Source organism: Morchella sextelata, assembly GCF_020137385.1.
Source record: "Morchella sextelata strain SCLS chromosome Unknown scls_24, whole genome shotgun sequence".
Lineage (NCBI taxonomy): Eukaryota > Fungi > Ascomycota > Pezizomycetes > Pezizales > Morchellaceae > Morchella > Morchella sextelata.
Genome location: NW_025408639.1, coordinates 1,254,474 through 1,274,754, shown reverse-complemented (window position 1 = coordinate 1,274,754; position 20,281 = coordinate 1,254,474). Strand labels below are relative to the sequence as shown.

Below are 20,281 nucleotides of genomic sequence, written 5' to 3'. Positions count from 1 at the left end.
ATCCCCAGAAACTCCGTCAATATCGGCCGTCAACGATAAAGCTTTAAAGAAAACCCTTCTCAGTATGAAGCTGATGAAAAATGCTGAAGTTGGAAAGCGACGGTGGTCAGCTATTGGGTAGACGAATGGATTCAGGCGGGAAGGTGGTGGCTTCTGAAAGTAAACTCACAATTATTGTATCTCCGTGGGTTGGTCCGAAGCCTGGACTAACTATTAAACAGTCTCAAAGTGACCTCGCCGCAGACCTTTCGTCCGACGGGCACGTCTCTCACCAAGCTTATACAAACCTTGTTAAGGCATCGTGGATTTTGATAGATGTCATTGCAAAGCATCCACAGTTCAACCTTCTCGATCCGAGTATACAATACGATGCAGAGGTGCTTGCAGAGGTTAGTCGCTTTCATAGTAAGTAATAGATCTGGTAGTTCTCCTCTAAAAGATTCGATTAGGCTATCAGAGACCAACTTGAGGATATGGATAGCTCAGAGCCTCAAAAACCCACATTTGAGGATATTCAAGTTTGTGATCTTAATATTTGGGAGACGCAAGCGAAGGGTGCTTCATTACAACCTTCTAAGCGGAACGAGAAATCGAATCCTTCTGAAAAAGGACACCACAGTTGGGAAACTGAAGAGGAGCAGGTGTTGTTTCAACGGTAATTTACGCACATATTTGAGTGTAGATTGTAACTAAATCTAATTTTAGTTTTGCATACTACCAGGCTAGCAAGGCCTCGGTGTCAACGTCCTCCGTCATTCTGTTCGTTGCTAAGAAAAATAGCAAGCGAGCGAGTGTTATTATAAGAGACCAGAGCTGGACCACTCTGGCAAAATTCCAGGGTAGGGCCCATGCTTCTTGATCAATCTTCAGTAACATGAGACTTGTTTACTGGGCGGCATCAGTGGGAGGTGATATCCCGGAACCTTGTGGGAAAATCATTAAAATCGGAGATCAGGAGATTTTATCTGCCACCCACGAAGGTATGATGAGAGGCTTTTTTCCCGGCCCTTCATAAATACCGGTGATGCTCAATCAGTTATAGATGCGCAATATCTGAGTGTATTGTGGGAAGCAACCGACGAATACGTCCTCCACTGCATCAGAGTGGATCACGGTCGCGACGTCGTAAAGTCAATGGTGCTTCTTTGTGCCATCAAAAGAGGTTATGATAAGATTGTAGCGTCGCTCCTCAAAGACATGCGACGGGTGGACAAGGAAACGGGTTTCTCTGCGGCCACCTCGAAGATTGGGTTCAGAGGTTCAGTCATGGAGTTAGCGTCGTCCAGTCTTTCAGGTGAACGGGCTGCGCGGGTTCCCCGTGTACCCAACAGTCAGCAATCGCTGCTATACTGGGCCGATGAAATGGGGTATAACGAAATAGCGAAATATTTACTCCAACGAAAGTTGATATCGAATATTGAACAACCATTCTCCCACCTACCTTCACTCTTTGAATTTTGTCATCAAGGCTGGATGGAGATGATGGCAGTTCATCTGTCGGAGCGTGGTTTTAGTGTTGATATACGGGATGAAGGTGGATTTACAGCACTGCAAATTGTGGCAAGGATTGGAAATGCTAAAATGCTCGACCTTCTTATCGTTGCTGGGGCTGATGTCAACGCACAACCTGCCGATAAGGATGGGCGCACAGCATTACAGGCGGTAGCTAGAGGAGGGCACGCGGCGGTGGTAGACAAACTCCTTCAGGCTGGGGCTGATGTCAACGCACCACCTGCCGATTTTTATGGACGCACAGCATTACAGGCGGCAGCTGAAGGAGGACACGAGGCGGTGGTCGGCAAGCTTCTTCAGGCTGGGGCTGATGTCAACGCACCACCTGCCCGTAATGATGGGCGCACAACATTGCAGGCGGCAGTTGGAGGAGGGCACGAGGCGGTAGTAGACAAACTTCTTCAGGCTGGGGCTGATGTCAACGCACCACCTGCCGATTTTTATGGACGCACAGCATTACAGGCGGCAGCTAGAGGAGGGCACGCGGCGGTGGTAGACAAGTTTCTTCAGGCTAGGTCTAATGTCAACGGACCATCCTCCACTTGCTGTGGTGGACTCACAGCGTTAGAGGCGGCAGCTGGAGGAGGACACGAGGCGATAGTCGAAAAGCTGCATCAGTCTAGGGTTATACGTTGATATCAACCCGTATGCACCAGCGGATATTCCCAAGCTTACTAGATCGGAAGTGGTAAAGAATGTAGTCTATAAGGAATTTGTTTCTACGCTTGGAGGTATCTTAGGAGCACCTGTGGTTAAATACCAGATAAACGCGGGCCAAATATTCCCTAGACCTAGTGATCATTGCTTTCTATCCATGGGATTACATGTAGTCCTATCTTTTTACTGTCGCAGAAACATTTTGTAAGCATTTGGCAGCTAGCGGTGGAACAGGATTTTATGTTCTTAGTTTCTTTTGACTAAATATTTTCATAACGATGGGGGTGGAGTCGATTGGGTTTGAGAGTACAAAAGGAAGATATGGCTTCTGTCAGGCCGTCTTGGCGATTCTCCAGTTTAGTCTTCGGGTCCAAAAGGCCAAACGCATAAAAAAAAACGCATATGGGGAACAAATCTTTTTTTAGCATGTCAAAACCCCTACCCCTCAAGACTTCCACCACCTATCCAGCTTATATCTTCCAGCAACATCAGGAACCCCGTTCACTGCAAAAAGACCTTTCATTATGAAACCTCAACCCAAACACCGTCGCGCTATAGTTAGTGATAGCATAACAGGAACAGCCCATATCACAGAACACCGCTCTCACCGCCTCCAACCCCCTTACTCCCCATAACTCCGCTCAAATAACCACAAAATGCCTTCTAATCAAAACCACACCTTCCCCACAACCTCTCTCAACCCCCCAAACCCCACCCAAAAATCCCACAGCTCTTTAGTACAAGCCCCCAAAGCGAGTGCTACACCATGCATCACTCGTCAGGGTTAGGGTTCTACCACCACCCCGACCATGGCAGCAGAGCCCACAACCAACACACCACACCACTCCCTCCACCCCAACCAACACCACACGCAAGCCCAGAAAGTAGAGCGCCTCGAATCATACCCCTCCCAGTCACCTCTCACAGTTCAGGCAGGAAAATAGGCAGACGGAATGGTCCCGGGTGCAATACATGTATGGACATGTATGTGTCCGGCGCCTGTCACAGCACTGGGAGCTGCAGCTTCGACGATTTTGTATGCATGGTAGCACTGGCTGGTAATATGTTGCTGGTGCTGTGGAGTAGCGGGCAAGGAAGGGAATTGGGGTGGGGGGGGGGGGGGCGACTGGGTGTAGTGGGTTGCTGTTGGCTGGCTGTTTACGTGTTGCGGTGCTTTGCTGGTTTTTTGCTTGGGGCTGTTGGTGTTGGTGGGTTGGATGTGGCGCTGGTTTGGGGGGGGGGGGGCGTTATAGAGGCTGCTGGATAGTACGTATGGAGGAGCTCATAACCACATAAAACCGACAATAGACACTATATTCGAACTGCACACTGGACTGTGTTGAAGCCTTCCCTACGGGTTCATGGATCTGTCCTGAGCGCGCTGGACAGGTCCGGATTCCTCATGATAACTCACTAGCGGGCTCTCCCACACCATTAAATTACTGAGTCCCCATGGTCTATAGCCCCCAGCAGGCCAATATGTTCCATAATTATAGCTACCAGCCCGCTGTACATACGTCTATGCCCCGGCGGAGCCACAGTGCAATATCGGCCACACTCCAAAGCCAAATTACAGCCGTTTTCATAATATTAGGCCCAACCGAGCGTCGTAGCACATAGAGCAAGTCTTGCAAAGTTAAGCACGATTACTTCATTAGGAAACTCGAGATACCCATTTAAGTATCTGAATTTAAACTGTCGGCCGGATTGCCTGATGAAGCTATAGGAATTACCTAGAGAGGCAATCGACTGTGGATTCTCACTATGTGTTACGACGCTCGGCTGGGCCTAATATTATGAAAACGGCTGTAAAGCAAGCAATATTATTTCTCATCCCGCATCCCCTAGATCACGAACAAAGGAAGTCTTCAGACTATCATAGACCTAGGTCTGCATACAATCAACGCGTTCACAATAAAAGACAGTATTCCGAATCCACTCCGAGTGATGATTCATGATTCCATTATTTTCAAGGTTAGGCTAGACTTGTGGGACATGTATTCCAGAACTCGGCCACGAGTAAGTACCGCAACGACAATATAACCTCCCCTGCGTATAAAAAAAAATTATATATAAACCCCTACATGCATCTACCATTACAAATAAGTCACTATCTATTACACTCATAAGCTGCACGATGTTTTCATTTGTTACAGGCTACTGGCCTACTGTTTTCACGATTACCTCTTCCTTTTCTTTACTTATTTTACTTATTTTCCTTACTGTGTGAGAGGTGGAGGAAGTGTTTGGGAATCTCTGGGGGTAGTGCGATATTGTCATAGACTACGGTCTGCATATAATTAATGAGTTAAATTCAAAAAAAAATTCTACCATTACAAACCCCCCTCCCCCCTTCCCTCCACTTCCCGCCCCTCCCACTCACCCACCCCTCTACTGCACCAGCGCCATCGTCACATCATCAAAATGCGCCCTCGCAGCCGCCCCCGAATTATTACACGTCACCACGGCCTTCAACGCCGCGCTCGTGACCCCCTCCGGCACCACCCACTCACCCGCCACGCGTGTATAGATTCCTATGCTAAGGGGAGCAGAGGGAATGACTGTCTGCGCGCCGATGGTCCAGGAGGCCGTGCATGTGGTGCCAGAGCGCCCGTAGGCGCTTAGGGTGTAGCGGCTGCCAGGGCAGAGGCCGCTCACGGTCTGCGAGAGGGTGAAGCTCCAGCCTTGGCCGCTGCCTTGTGCTTGGCTGTGGGATGGTTAGCTTGCTTGTTGGTCGAAGATGGTTGGTAGAAGGGGGTAACTTACAAGGCGCGGATGCCAGTTCTCGCGTTTCCGGAGAAGAGACCGGTGTTGGCCTGGCTGAGCAAGAAGCCGCTCCAGGTCCAGGCGGCGTTGGATTCTTCGAAGCTAGGGTTGAGGACGGGGCTTGGTGGTGCGGAACAGGAGGGCGATGGACTGTGATGTATCAGAGTGGCTTAGTGGAGAGACAGGTAGGTGGTGGGGCGGGGCGGGGGGGTCTACGTTGCGGTGAAGCTTATGGTTTGTGTGACAGTCGACGTGGTGGAGACTGTCACCGTGGCAGACCGGGTGGTGGTGGATGTCACGGTGGTGGGTACGGTCACCGTTGTGCCGGTGGTCCGCGTGGTGGTGGAAGTCACGGTCGTGGACGAAGTGACAGTGGTGGGAACAGTCACAGTGGTGGGAGCAGTGACGGTCGTGGACGAAGTGACGGTTGTGGAAGCGGTGACGGTCGTGGGCACAGTCACAGTAGTGCCTGGAAGCTCAACTGTGGTAGGCACCGTCACAGTGGTACCTGGCAGCTCAACGGTAGTAGGCACAGTCACGGTAGTTCCCGGCAGCTCAACAGTCGTAGGAACCGTCACAGTAGTGACCTCTCCAGCACCCGGAATAGTGATAGTGGTCGGGACAGTAGTGGTAGTGCCCGGGAGTTCCACAGTCGTAGGAACAGTGACCGTAGTAACTTCACCAGCTCCCGGAATAGTCAAGGTTGTGGGAACGGTCACAGTAGTAAGCTCTCCAGCAGCAGGGGGAAGAGTGACAGTGGTCGGGACAGTAAGAGTAGTTCCCGGGAGTTCCACTGTAGTAGGAACAGTCACAGTGGTAACTTCACCAGCACCTGGGATAGTCAAGGTGGTGGGTACAGTAACGGCTGTAACTTCTCCGGCCCCAGGGATAGTTAAGGTAGTTGTTCCAGTCACCGTTGTAATCTCACCAGCACCAGGAATAGTAATAGTGGTGGGGACAGTGGTTGTAGTGCCTGGCAGCTCAACAGTCGTAGGAACAGTTACAGTAATAACCTCCCCAGCTCCATGAATAGTCAGGGTGGTAGTAGTAACCTCCCCAGCGCCTGGAACGGTTAGGGTAGTGGGCACCGTCACAGTAGTAACCTCGCCAGCTCCCGGAATGGTTAAAGTAGTGGGTACAGTAACTGTTGTAACCTCTCCGGCCCCAGGAACAGTCAACGTAGTAGTTCCAGTCACCGTCGTAACTTCTCCAGCTCCTGGAATAGTCAAGGTGGTAGGCACAGTTACAGTTATAACCTCGCCAGCTCCGGGAACAGTCAACGTAGTAGTTCCAGTCACCGTGGTGACCTCACCAGCTCCCGGAATAGTTAGGGTAGTAGGAACAGTCACAGTGGTAAGCTCTCCAGAACCAGGAACGGTGATAGTAGTTGGGACAGTGGTGGTAGTACCCGGCAGCTCAACTGTTGTCGGAACAGTTACAGTAGTAACTTCGCCAGCTCCAGAAATGGTCAAGGTAGTAGTTCCAGTCACTGTTGTAACCTGTCCCGCACCAGGGACGGTAACAGTAGTAACCTCTCCCGCGCCAGGGATAGTCAAAGTAGTGGGCACAGTAACTGTAGTAACCTCACCAGCACCAGGAACAGTCAACGTAGTAGTCCCCGTCACCGTCGTAACCTCCCCGGCACCGGGGACAGTAACAGTAGTAACTTCGCCAGCTCCAGGGATAGTCAATGTAGTAGTTCCAGTCACCGTCGTAACTTCTCCAGCTCCTGGAATAGTCAAGGTGGTAGGCACAGTGACAGTCGTAACCTCGCCAGCACCAGGAATAGTAAGGGTAGTGGGTACAGTGACAGTCGTAACCTCTCCCGCACCCGGAATCGTGACAGTCGTAACCTCACCAGCACCAGGGACCGTCATAGTAGTCGGAACAGTGACAGTCGTAACTTCACCCGCCCCAGGAATCGTCAACGTCGTCGGAACAGTAACAGTGGTGACCTCTCCCGCACCCGGGATCGTGACAGTCGTCGGCGCCGTCACCGTCGTCACCTCACCCGCCCCCGGCACCGTTACTATCGACGTCGACGTTGGGCCCTGCACCGTTGTCGGAACAGTAACAGTCGTAACCTCCCCCGCACCGGGCACAACAACCGTCGTCGGAACAGTGACAGTGGTCATTTCTCCCGCACCGGGGATAGTGACGGTGGTAACCTCGCCGGCACCGGGCACTGTGACGGTCGAGTACCCGCCGGGCATCGTCAGCGTCGTGGTGGTGACGATGCCGTCTTTGGTGATGGTGGAGACGACATGCGTCTTTGTGCTTGTGAAGAGCGTGACGCTGGGGTTGTCCGTGTCAGTAGTTGAAGCTGCGCACCGGGGGGGAGGACTTACGTTTTCTTCTGGACGTCGCCGGAGACGTATTTAGTCGATGTTGTGGTGTAGGGGACTGATTTCGTGAAGGTCTCGGTGAATTTTCTGTGTGCCGAATGGGTTGGTTAGTCAATTGACATTGGTAGGTATCAGGGTGGCCATGGCGGGAGTATCAATTGAGGATACATACCGGGTGCGGATGTTCCAGACCGTGCGAGTGACGGTGTTAGCGCACCGGCTGTTGTGGTCGTTATTGTGGGCGTAGACGAAGCCTCCCGACAGGAGGAGGGCCGAGAGGAGCGGGAACTTCATGGCGAGATGCTAACGAGCGACTGCGGTACCTACTAGCGCACTCAACAAGCAAGCTGAGGAGGCCGAGGAGGGGCCAGGTGTGTGTGTTTATATATACATCTCTCTCTCTCTCTCTCTCTCTCTATGTTGGAATAAGTGCACCCCCTAACATTGATATCGCTGCCGTACTCTACCTAGAGGTGTGTTGATTGATAAAGGTGCAGATTCTCCCCACCGTGATGCGGGCTGGAAAAGTGCACGATCGCGCATGAGTGGCCACTCGGCGGTGTGGCTTGCTGGGATGCTGTGCGGTATGCGGTTAGGCTGGGTGGGGGGGTGGGGCGGTGGAGATTGGTGTGCTGTGTGGCGCGGCTTGGGTGCGCGGAAGGGGTTAAAGTATCCAGCGGGACAGGGAACGAGGGCGAGAAACAGGGAATATGTGCATCCTCTACTTACTCTAGTCTCTAGGCGTGTTGTCTGTGTTGTTTTTGGGGAGAGTTGAGTTGTTCGGATTCCTTGGCCTCTAGCTCTGATGTAACATGCTCCTACGGGAGAGAGTTGGTGATGTCAGTCAGGGGCAGAAACACACAAACACAAACAACTGTACTGTGTAAACGAGATGTCAATGTTAATGATAAACAAAAGATTCGTCTCGTCTCGTCTCGTGCCTATGAAGTTACCGTGTAACAAACAAAAAATCTCTTACATCGAGTGGAAAGATTATCGGCGAAACACCAGAGAAGCCCTACATACCTACTGGCCCCATTTCTACATTGACAACGTCCACCCCCCCACCCCCCCATCTCTCCGGCTGTGATTCCACCGAGGCCTACTCCACACCCATAGATAGATCCACCCCTCACGCGGATCTTTCAACCGACCCAGTCGCCACTCACCGCCCCCCCCACGGCCCACGCAGGAACATGTCTCAGTCCCCAGATAAGCTTAACCGCACTTCGCCGAACCCGCCAAAGCGGAAGACCTAAGCGAGGGCCCGCCGCGCCGGAACAGGAAGGGATACACGGTCCTTGTGTAACCAGGCAAGCAAAGGTTAAGACAACGTCTGGTTCGGCGGCTCCGGAGCGGGGGGTAGCGCCACTGGCGCGCAACGTCGGATGGTGAGAATACATGTACATGTAGTTTAGGTGGGAATCAAAGACACATGTATTTACCCTTCTTTTGCCCGCCCACTACTCGCCATCATGATATAAACCAACACCACCAATGGAATCACTTCCCCCAAGGAGACGATTTATCTTGAACCCACAACATATAAACCTGCAACCGCACCCTCTATCAATGATTAAGGATTCACGCCATCCATCAAACACCGAAGCCCAAGTCAACGCAAAAGTAAGAAAAACCCTAACCCTTGCCACGAGGCACGAGTGAATCATGGTGCATCACTCGGGATGCAGATCGGGAACGGATGTGTGGTAGATTCCGGATGGAGAGCGGGTGAAACAATTTGAGGCAAAAACGGGGAGGGCGTGGGATATCAGGAACAATTGTGGATGAGGGTGGATGCATGTAGCGGGGAGAAAAAATGCGAATGTTCTAAGAGGAAGTAGCATGTAACGTACCAAAGACTGGAATCTTTCAGCCCAACATGTCATTTTTTTTAAAAAAAAAAAAAGAGAAGGGATGGTGGTTATATGCAGGTTTTCCGCACCTGGAAGAACTTTGTGTGCTTTAATCTTTATATTTCACTCTACCACCCCATAGGAATGAATCCGTAAATGCATCCCAGATTCTGTTAGGGCAATGTATCGGTAATGTGCTGATGGTATTGTGTTCGGTAATGAATTTGAATTGTGTTCCATTGTATTTTGCATCGGGAATGCGTTGATCTCTCTACAGTCCTCAGCGCTTTCATCGAAGCCGTCAATTATGAGCTTTGTCGACCGGATGCGAGGATTTTCAAGCATCGAAAGGAAGCATTGGCGTAAGGTATCTAGGAAAAGTGGCACCCAGCTTCTCGAACCGTAATCAAACTTTCGGCATAAGAGAACATAGTTTTGGCATTGGTTATATAATTGTCTGGTAAAGAAGTGCTCGAAGGAAAGCTTAATTCCTCGGATCCCAACAGAGCGCTTCCACGGCCATCGAAGAAAAAGCTCAATATAGCTTCGGCACCTTGTGGGTGGTTTGACTCGTGCAGCTCGTATATGCGGCTTAGTAGGTGCTTAGAAATCACGAATTTTCCGGAACCTAGCTCCCCAAATACCCAAATCACTTGTGAATCATCTCGCATCCATTTATGGATGATGGGGTCATCCTCCACCCACTCAAATGTTGATTTGTAGGGCTTCCGTATCGTCTCCCGGAGATCCTCCGATCCAGGCATGCTGAGGGATCGCATTTTGTCCATCAACCATGATACTAGCTTCTAGAACCAGGTATAAGGTATTGGCATGAGCGAAGCGTTACAACCTTCAAAGCGGGTACACACAGTGAGAGTTTGGATGGAGTTTCTCGGGTATTTTTCAAAGATAGTTATCATTGTAGGTCTGATTGTTCGGTTTAAGGGTGTGTGTGCTGGGGTGAAGATGAGGTAAGTAACAAGACTTGGAGTAATGAGCAGTCTTCCAGAGATCCTAAATCATACTTCTCTTCGCAACTGCGCAATTTTCACATTACTCGCGCGTTAAATTAACCCACGAGTACTTTTTGAGTCCCTTTCGCCGGTGAGCTACCTGTGCCTCATCATGCCACAGAAAGACTTTTCGTTTTGACGCATGATTATCGACTCATGCTAGGACCCTTTTGAGACCTCCCGTAGTCATACAGTACTGATTTCACCCCGTTTTTTCGTACTGTAACTATCTGTATTGGAGGTTAGATCTATCGAGTCATATACATGGGCTGTCGGCAATAGATTACACCTGTAGCCTTGAGGCTCGGGTCTTTGAGAAAGCTCTCAAGGGTTGTCTATCGCCTGGCACAAGCAGGATCTTTCGTTTGTCGTAGTTAATTGGAGTTTATAATGGCTACGTATACCGAGATATCTAGCTACACGAATTAAAAAGAGGTAAGTACTATCGTTCACCATCTCGTATAATACCTACATGCAATTTCCCGACTAAGCTCTACCACGACTTGAATACATGTATGTAGTATACTACATGTAATCTCTACCGCAATCAAGCATCCTGCTAATGAATCCCGCTACAAATTCACAAACCTTTCCGGCACTAGTATGCTTATATACCACCATTGCGAGTCTTGGCGACGAGTGACATATCATGCCCGGGTGATATTCGATGAATGGTTGAATTCTGTTGCATGGTTGCAATTCACGTTGAGCGTCTTATCGTTCCCGTTGTAGGTGACGTAATAATGAGGCTCCCTCGAACCTCCGTTGCTCCCATGGCTGTATCTGTCCGGAGCCCACGTGCACGCGCGCGTCTGTGTGTACTTCCTCAGCCACTAGTAAACGTTATGCCACGACAGCTAATCAGGCCAGGTAACCGTTTCCAAAAATACGTGTGTACGTACATGATGTATTCACCAAGTATGCATCTCGATCTCTGGTGCCTACGACAACCTGACTGAGCCTTCTCCCACAACTCTTAAACATCACACTCATGGTCATTTTATGTCGATGATCATCATCATCACCCTCAGCTAGGCCGATATAGACACATCATCATATGACCCAGCGTACGCATATCTAGCAAGAATCATACATCTTCCCCGTTCATATTGATACAAGATTCTAATCCACATCTACCCCTCACCTAGGCCTCCAGCATCACAATGGACCACCACGCATATGCCCCATGCTTCACTCATCTCAAACTTCTCAGAGAAGGAACGCATCGTGCGGTCGCTATCCGCAATACTCTCACTTCAATACGGCAACTCGGCAAACTCAGACGCCATGTATCGTCACTGATCCATCCGCCTATGCTCCCCCCTGTCCACTTCACCTGCATCAACATCAGGAACACCGTTCTCGCCTCACCGGTCTTTGACCCTCACGACATCGTGCACCTCACTGTAGTCGAGCATTACATCATCATGCTCATCCAGTTTGTCAAGAAAGACTTTGCGATGTTCAAAAGTACTACCCCCCCGTATAACAAGGTGAGGTGGCACCAGAAACTGGACATGTGGGCAGAGTGGTCGGCAATTGAGCGCTGGTTTGGATTCTCCGGTTCAATAAAGACAGGCGATAACGGGTGGTATGACGTGGCTTTGGCTCAGCTATGGAAACGGGTCCACAAAAGAGCGAAGCGGATAGTGAAAGGTCGGTCGGGAGAGGTCAAGGGCAAACACCTGATGAACGGACTGAAGAAGCTATGGGATCTACGTCATAAGATATCGCTCGGCATCATACCTACGGCTAAAATTGCACTGGGCGATGAGTGGGAGAATGAGAATATGGATCTGAAGTGGCCCGGAGTAGATTAAGCCCGAGAGAAAAGTGGAAGCGTGCGTGAGGTTGGGTCGGCAGGTAGGATGCCGGGGTGTGAGGAAATACCTTCGGCACCGTCTAGTAGTGAATCCTAGAGACCGATACACGTTGATGATTACTAGTTTTTAAAATTCATTACATTAATTGTAGCTACATATAGTATCAGACAAGGATAGTTGAATCTATCTAGCAGAATTCGGGTTGCATTAAGCTCATTTAAGGAGAGTTGAACTGTACCTTTATACGCATATTGCGCTATCACAGACGGTATCATGTATAATCCGATATTTGTTTCGGCTTGTCAGCCTAGACTCTAGCCATTACATACACGTTGGTTTTAAAATTCTGAATGTAATGTCTTGATTCAACTGCTTGGATCCGGTTATGACTAGTTGTAACCGTATTTTGAAACTAGTAAAATGCACTCAGATCGTGCTACGCATCTCTATTCAAGATTTTCTCTAATTAATTTTAAGAGAAAGTTCCAATGCAGTACATACATGCATACATATATACCAGGCTTCTGTTATCCTATCCACCGCGACCAGACTCCAAATTCCCTTATTGATTGCAGCCCAATTGATACATATGGTGCGCCCAATCTTAAAGGTGACAGAAATTCAATCGCTTATAACTTTACCACCACAAAAGATATCAAGAGGCAATGATGAAGAGCGGGATGGCCTGACAGATATTTGATACCTATTATGGTTGTAAAGCCTTAGGGAATTGAAAAATTGGGTTTTTGTATGTAAAAGGCGCCAAGAATGAACAGAGTGGAACAGGATTATCCCCATTTATACCTACCAAAAGTGTCACTTGTGGCAGAAATGCCATATAGGGGGGATATAGGCCCACTGAATATTGGCTCAGTAGTCACGATTGTTCCACTTCCAAATACGCCGTATCACCTTTAAGACTAGGCGCACCATAAAGTACATGCAATTAAATCTCGAGTATTATTTACAGCGGCAATCCAATCTAAACTGACTGGGAAGTAATTGAAATTGATAGAACATATACAAGAAAAGCAATCCTCCTTCATTTCCCCTTCGCGTATTTCCTTTTATGCATGAGGGTTCTTTCCTTAATACGCTCTCTCTCCTCCATTTTCTGTGCCTTGGATTTTGTGCTAAACCAGTAGCTAACCTTTTCTCGAAACGCGTCTCTCAAAAGCTCCACTGAGTCTGAAAGCTCCTCATTCGCCCTTTTCAACTCTTTCTCAGCCAACTCTTTCTTGCGCCTCTGGAGCTCCTCCCTTCTCTCCTGCCTTTCCGAGAATTCAGCAAGCGATTTTCTCAAGGATTCACAGGTTCGTGAAAGATTATTCACGTTGCGGCAGCGCATATCATTTGCCTCGGAGGGTATATCCGTCACTTCAGTCTTGGAGAAAGGTGATTTGTAGCCGGGCGTCACGATTAGTTTCGCATGCTTGCTAATTTCGACTCTTGTCTTGCAAGCCTCATCTTCAAGCCTCTTCAAGTCTTCTCCAGGTCTGGTTCCGGTTTGCTGAGCCTCTTTGACCAATCTCCTCAAGCCGTCGTTAAGCTCGACTCGGCGGAACTCATGACAAAAGAAATCATATTGCTCATCAAAGGCGTCAACGAAGGCTTTGACTAGCGAATATACCTCCTTGACGGCCTCCTTTTGGATGTGTTTGTTGGCTGTTTTCAGCCCGTATCGGGGGAGATCGAAAGACTCGAGTGACTGACGATCCGATAGTGCAGAGTTTAGCTTGTCCACGGCGGATTGTGATTCAACGCGGAGAATCCGGGAAAGTCGTACTAAAAGTAAAAAGGGTTGGTTAGCGTAGATGCCTTTGTGCCTTCACGGCGTATATCTCCGGCCATATTTTTGATCTACCTACAGACGTGGAACCCCGGCCAGTTATAGAGCATGTACCAGACGAGATCCCTGTGAAGTGGATTCATCGAGCCATAGTTATCGATTCGTTTTCCCAGTATCTCTTTGAACTCGACAAAGGCTTCGACATACTCTTGCCAGTTATCATCAAACTTAAAGGACGCTTTTTCGGTGATCTCAATAAGCACATCACATATTCTTCCATGCAGGTCCGCGATGCTGATGCCACGGCGAAGATTCTCGATAGGCCAATGCTCATCCTTCTCATCATCTTGGTCAGCGTGGAGTGAGCGTACATATATCAGAAGGGCATACCGGCGTTGTGAATTCGTCCATTGGGTTAAGGTGGTTTGAAATGAGTCTGGTGGCATTAGAAGATGGGGTCTCATCACCTTATTAAATAGAATTATATTAGGGTGTGATTCGTGATGAATAGATGACATGGTGAAGAAAGATACATGAATATTGAATTATTTTCCACGGTGATAAAATCCCGCGGTGTCAATTTTCCACATTACTACGTAATCATTATGTAGTCATTAAATCTAACTCTCTACAGACTTGATTGGACTCACCAGAACAAGTAAAGAAGGAGTCACAAACGGCGACTTCAGGGCGAAACAGGTTCCCGGGGTGAGATTTAGGTTTAAGTGCTAGCCAGTAAAACGCCTCTTCGAGTTATCCCTTCGTTCGTACCAGGTTTTCGCAAGAAAAAGCCGAGTGGATTTTCAAAATAACTGACTGCGACCGGAAGTGGATATCTTTTAGGAGTGGAAAGATCTGTTGAAAAAGAGGTCATAAACTGTGACTTCGAGCCTAAAGTGGTTCGCGGAGTATGGGTTAGGCGTGCTAGAGACTAGTAGTGGCCCACCTCGCGACCGCGAGGTCTCCTCCCTCTCCTACCTATGTACAGTTTCCGGTAAAATTATTGCGAAAGTGGGTTCTCCGTGACCCGATGGTCCTATTGGCCCTTACATAAAAGGTTTTTTGCTACGGACACAGACCAACAAATCCACTCTTCCAGCTCTGACTTTCGCAATAATTCTACCGGAAACTGTACAGACGAAGGGATATTCCGTGAACCTTTTGCTGTAAAGTCACCTTCTGTGACCCCTCCTATCCCTTTTTCTGGTGCCTCCACAGCCTGTACGTAGCTAGATTTTCTGAATATCATCACGCCGCCGTGGGCCTAATATGTCTCCGCTTTTACTCTGACGAACGAAGGGATACATCTGTGAGATGTGCATGTACATAATGATTGTCGTGTTAAGGAGTAGCAACGTGACGGCAGTTAAATACAAGTTAATACTGGCACCGTTACCTCTGTCAAGCCTTGGCGTGACAATATCCCTTCGTTCGTTTTCACGAGAAACGCTATTTGGGGGGGGGGGGGGGTTTAACCTGTTCCGGCGACTTTCATCTACTACTATGTATTCAGGACCGGGCGCTATGTGGGGAGGCTAAACCGGTCAAGCAAAATCTCTTGTAAATCCTCTACCAATAGACCTAACCCTCACTCCGTGAACCTCTTTACGAAGTATGAATGTAACGCTCGCCACCATTGCTTCAGCAGATCTTTCGCTTTTTGAGTGCGTTTGTGCTCTTTTGCCAGCGTTACAATCCAATCACAGCTAGAATACCGAATATCACCACGCCGTCTACAGTCCGGCAAGTTGTGACAACCGGGAACAGACGAAGGGATGGGTTAGGTTCATTACCGAGTAAAAGTTGCCTAATAGCTCACAGTCGTGAAAACACAAGAAGGGATATTACCCCTATATATATATTTCCTCTATCACCCCTACGTCTTCTCAATTATCATCATCATTAAAACATATTCAAATCAGCGAATACAACAGTAGCAGCGAGTACAGCAGCAGCAGCAAATCTAGTAGCACCAAATCCAGCACCGAATCCAGGACCGAATACAGCACCGAATACAGCACCAAATCCACCTAATTCAGCGAATTAGGTCAATAGGCAGGTAGACAGGTAGAAAGCTAGACAGGTAGGCAGGTAGGCGGTACAGGCAGGTTAAATAGATTGTCTTAAACGGATGCACACACCAAATTCAGTATTAATAAAAACTTCATTTCCGAAATTCACTATGGCGAATAAGTGTAAAAGCATACCTATCAGGCCATCGACATGCTGATCCAACGAATAACCATTATTAAGTTTTGTTTTTCAAAAATACCTTAATTAAGACTGATCAAGCCCGTTAAGCCTGAAAATATTTAATTATTATCAAAACCATAGTTTTATAAGGACTTTAAAAAGAAATAAGACGATATCGTCAACATAGGCGAATATCATGCTTCTATAAGCCTAAAATAGTGTGATCTACGAGGAATTGACGCTCTAGGCCTCGCCTCGAGGTCTCTGCCTCGAGAGAGCTCAAGATATTGCTATATGGGGGTCGATAAGGCGAGTATACTCGAGGTAAACCCTCTTGCTCGCCTCTAACTGCTCGAGGTTTAGGTAATTATAGTATTAGTGGTATATATTCAGTAGGGTTCTCTAGGGGGAGTGGAAATGTGTACCTCGAATATTAAGTAAAGTCGTCGGGAAAGTCGTTTCTGGGGTCCCAATCTTCGCTGGGAAATGTCAATATTTTAGCAGAGAGAAAGTCGTTTTAAGGGAAATCGGACGACTTTACTGACAATAAAATGTCGTTTTTAAATAATAAAAATGACTTTACCAACGACTTCACTGATGCATTTACCGGTCACGCTTCTGTCACACATTTTGGGCGTATACACAAGGGGGGATAGGTTTTGGCCACCGGTGATACTTCACATGATTGACCAAGGCCACCGCCAATGAAATGAATCATCACAGAGCATCCTACTATTATACCAGGAGGATCAAGCCAGAATTACCTGCATGTATATGCCAAACAATGCATCCACCAAAATGAAATTGTATTCCCCAAATGTTACAAGCCCATTGATGCCAGATACCATTTGATGACCCCATTGAAATATTCTACTTGGGGACCAACTATCTCGAGATCTAGAGGAGGAGGCTTCATAGAAAAACATTGATTTTCCGGCGGAAAACAGGAAACCCCGGAAACAGTGAGTAAAGTCGTTTTTTAACAGGTAAATGCATCAGTGAAGTCGTATATTTTGCATTTAACATGCCTTTAACAAGTAAAAGCATCTGTAAATGCATCAGTAAACTCGTCGGTAATGGGACAGGAATGCCTTTAACACAGAGTAGGTCGGTTATTGCATCAAATAATGTGTATCTCGCAACCTTTTGTATGGGAAACGTCAAAATTGATGCATTTCCACTCCTACTAGAGGTTGATATTTCCGATAGGAACATTGGAAGTATAAGTATAATCCCTACATTTGCATACCAGTATTACAATAAAACGCAGTTTTGACAGATCGAAATATAGTAATTATCTGCCTCGAGGCAACACCCCTCCTTGCACGAGCAAGCAAAGGCATAAACCATACAAGGCAGAGGCACCTCGAGGCACTTGGCGGCCTCTACTCGCCTCGAGCAGCCTCGTGGACCACACTAACCTAAAATAAGGTTTAAAAAATCCCGTTCGGACGGTAAAGTACAAGTACTTGTATGTATGTATCAAAAGCAAGGTAGGCCACAGCCAACTAAGTAGGGTTAAATGAAAAAAACAGTCCATACATACATGTACATGTAGTTATCACACACACGCCCTAAGCTAGACTCAGAGAACTGATTGGTACGTACCTTTCTATCGACCTACCACCTTTCCTCTTAATAGTTAGTATACGAACAGCAACGGTGCATGCATTAAACATTAGACCTAGCTCGAGCTCCGGGAACAGGTTAATTCACCTCAATCATCACTCTGAAATCTTTTAAAGTAGCTCTCACCTTCACCTCAATCATCACTCCGAAATCCTTCAAAGTAGCCCCCACCATTACCTCAATCGTCACTCCGAAATCCTTCAAAGTACCGCCACCTTCACCTCAATCATCACTCCGAAATCCTTCAAAGTACCGCCACCTTCACCTCAATCATCACTCAGAAATCCTTCAAAGTACCGCCACCTTCACCTCAATCATCACTCCGAAATACCTCAAAGTAGCCCCCACCATTAATCTTCATCCCTTCGCAGGTAAGCCATAGCTTGTGACTCCGCCCTTCCTTTTCATGGCAGCACTAACTCCTCTTTGTAGGTAGGCCTTTTGCCAATAACCATCTAGCCAACCTCATCCACTGTCATTAAGGGCAGCCAAACGGGCCTTAATTCTCACCCAAAATACAAACATGGATCCCCTTTCAGTCACGGGAATTGTATTGACTATCCGAGGGATTATGCTTATAGTCGACGAGGTTAGAAAAATGTGCAGGGAATACGAAGCATATGACGAAGAGACAAGGCTACTAAAACACACAATCGATTCTCAAATGATAATGGTGGCATCGATAGGAGAGGCAAATTTTATGGTGCCTAAACATATCGCAGAAAGATATACGCTTATTCCGTACTCTTTCCTACAATTGGAAAAGGAAATTAAACGTTTACGGGAACTATTTACCCAATTTGAACGTTTTGATAAAGGCCTAAACGAAAAGTCCAAGGCACATCAAATATACACAAAAACCTTCAAATCAAAACTTTTGAGAGTAAAGAAGTCCTCAATCTCAGTCCAACTGAAGATTGATAATCTTATCCAGTTGACAACTATGGTTAATACCATTAATAACTCCCTGGAGTATGGAGGGGGCACCTCCTCTGCAGCTGAGGCTGGTGCCCCTCTTTCTGGACCTAGCAGTACTAGAAGTAGGCTTGATTCCCTTGGGAATCTGATCGAGGAAGGCAATAAAGCCTTAGAGAATGCAATAAAAATACAAAAAGAAATTTCCAAAACCTTCCAGCAATTGGAAGAATCCCTCGGGGAGCTGGAGGGGAGGTGGCGGAGGGACTCGGAGACGAGGAGGGAGCTGGTGCGGTGGATGCGGAGGGACCTGGAGACAAGGAGGGAGCTGGTGCGGGGGATGCGGAGGATGGCCTTCTTGGGGTTATCGACTCAGCGATGAAGGTGTCGTCGGGTTTATCACCATGCCACTAGTAACAAACTATAGGATACAGAGGCCCACAGTTAGGGTTAGTTTTTAAAAGTGTTTTTTTCTTTCTTTCTGGGATTCCAACCCATCACATGTACGGTTCTGCCAGTAGTTCGGAGCCAGTTAGGGTTAGTTTTTAAAAATATTTTTTTTTCTTTCTGGGATTTCAATCTATCACATTTACGGTTCTGCCAGTAGTTCGGAGCTGGTTATGGCCATCATGATGGTGACGACTGTACATATGTGGTGGTGATGGTCGAAATGTACCTATAACCATGGTGTTGAACTGCTACAAGACAAGATTACTGAGGCGATAATTAACCAGTTAACCGTAACCTGGCAGCCAGTTGCGTGTCTAATATTCCTATGGTAGTGCCGCAGCAGTTCTACGGCAGTTTACAAATATCCTAACCTCAATGAATGCCGAATTATCTCCGTATTGGCCCAGCAATGCGGCATTCTAACAAATACCGCACTACTGCCGTAGCACTACGGTATCGAAAACACCTTGGTTTCTGCTACTATATAAATAACTTTAACATTTAGTAAAATCATTTAGTATAAGTGCCAAAATCAATTAGACAAAATGATTTTGTCATTTAGACTAAATGACAACGTCGTGTGTATGACCACAGTTAATAAATGACTTTGTCGTTTAGAGATAAGTGAATGTATATTTTATTATTTCTAACGCTACTGCTGCTACTGTTACTACTCGTGTTACCATTGCTGCTGCTGCCATCACTCCTGTTGCTACCTATTAGTAATGGCCATACCAACTAGCGGGCTAGATATGAACTACCTTGATACTAATGATGGTGATGGTAACCCCAAGCAAGCACTGATGAAACTAAGTTAGCAGAAGGGAGAACATAGGGGAATGGGCAACAGAGTGGGACATGTGGGGAACAGAGGGGAGCAGAGGGGGTACCGATCTAATGTGATTCACTTGATACAAATGGGGGTGAAGAGGGCGATGGTAAAGACATTGGTGGTGATTCTCGTGGAGGTGTTGGTGGTGTTGAGGTGTTGGTGTTGAAGGAGAAGAAGACCGCTCGTGGTGGTACTTTTATAGCAGGCCAGAGTCATTTAGGTAAATAGTTATTTAGTTGAACAGTGGTCGTTTTAGAGAGTGGTGTTAAATGACGAAGTCATCTGCAGTTGTCCCCTAGAGTTATCGTTTGGATCACGCACTGCTAAATATTGAAGTATAGACCAGGTTAGTTCGCTGATTGATTAATTAGTGGACTAACTCGTTGATATTACGTTCATTCATTCATTAACTTCATGCAGCCTTCTAGCTACCGGATTCCCCTTCCTCTTTCTTTCTCTCTCGCTCCTAGGTCTCCATAGCTCTAGGAGATTTGATGGCCA

General features: G+C 47.5%; 5 protein-coding genes across 5 annotated transcripts; 3 read left to right on the top strand and 2 right to left on the bottom strand.

Moving 5' to 3' along the window:
• Positions 1–80: 80 nt before the first annotated feature.
• H6S33_007895 (uncharacterized protein) lies at positions 81–2,148 on the top strand (the record flags this gene model as incomplete). Its single annotated transcript, XM_044839258.1, has 6 exons — positions 81–188; positions 222–389; positions 450–655; positions 706–839; positions 903–980; positions 1,043–2,148. The coding sequence occupies 6 exons, from the start codon at positions 81–83 to the stop codon at positions 2,146–2,148; spliced, it is 1,800 nt and encodes a 599-aa protein (XP_044688768.1).
• Positions 2,149–4,560: 2,412 nt separating this feature from the next.
• H6S33_007894 (uncharacterized protein) lies at positions 4,561–7,574 on the bottom strand (the record flags this gene model as incomplete). Its single annotated transcript, XM_044839257.1, has 5 exons — positions 4,561–4,876; positions 4,936–5,085; positions 5,152–7,230; positions 7,284–7,367; positions 7,453–7,574. The coding sequence occupies 5 exons, from the start codon at positions 7,572–7,574 to the stop codon at positions 4,561–4,563; spliced, it is 2,751 nt and encodes a 916-aa protein (XP_044688767.1).
• Positions 7,575–11,312: 3,738 nt separating this feature from the next.
• Positions 11,313–11,969, top strand: H6S33_007893 (uncharacterized protein; the record flags this gene model as incomplete). Its single annotated transcript, XM_044839256.1, has 1 exon — positions 11,313–11,969. The coding sequence occupies one exon, from the start codon at positions 11,313–11,315 to the stop codon at positions 11,967–11,969; it is 657 nt and encodes a 218-aa protein (XP_044688766.1).
• A 1,226-nt stretch (positions 11,970–13,195) lies between these two features.
• Positions 13,196–14,172, bottom strand: H6S33_007892 (uncharacterized protein; the record flags this gene model as incomplete). Its single annotated transcript, XM_044839255.1, has 4 exons — positions 13,196–13,243; positions 13,306–13,757; positions 13,841–14,096; positions 14,152–14,172. The coding sequence occupies 4 exons, from the start codon at positions 14,170–14,172 to the stop codon at positions 13,196–13,198; spliced, it is 777 nt and encodes a 258-aa protein (XP_044688765.1).
• Positions 14,173–18,106: 3,934 nt separating this feature from the next.
• On the top strand, positions 18,107–18,880 carry H6S33_007891 (uncharacterized protein; the record flags this gene model as incomplete). Its single annotated transcript, XM_044839254.1, has 1 exon — positions 18,107–18,880. The coding sequence occupies one exon, from the start codon at positions 18,107–18,109 to the stop codon at positions 18,878–18,880; it is 774 nt and encodes a 257-aa protein (XP_044688764.1).
• Between the last annotated feature and the right edge of the window lie 1,401 nt (positions 18,881–20,281).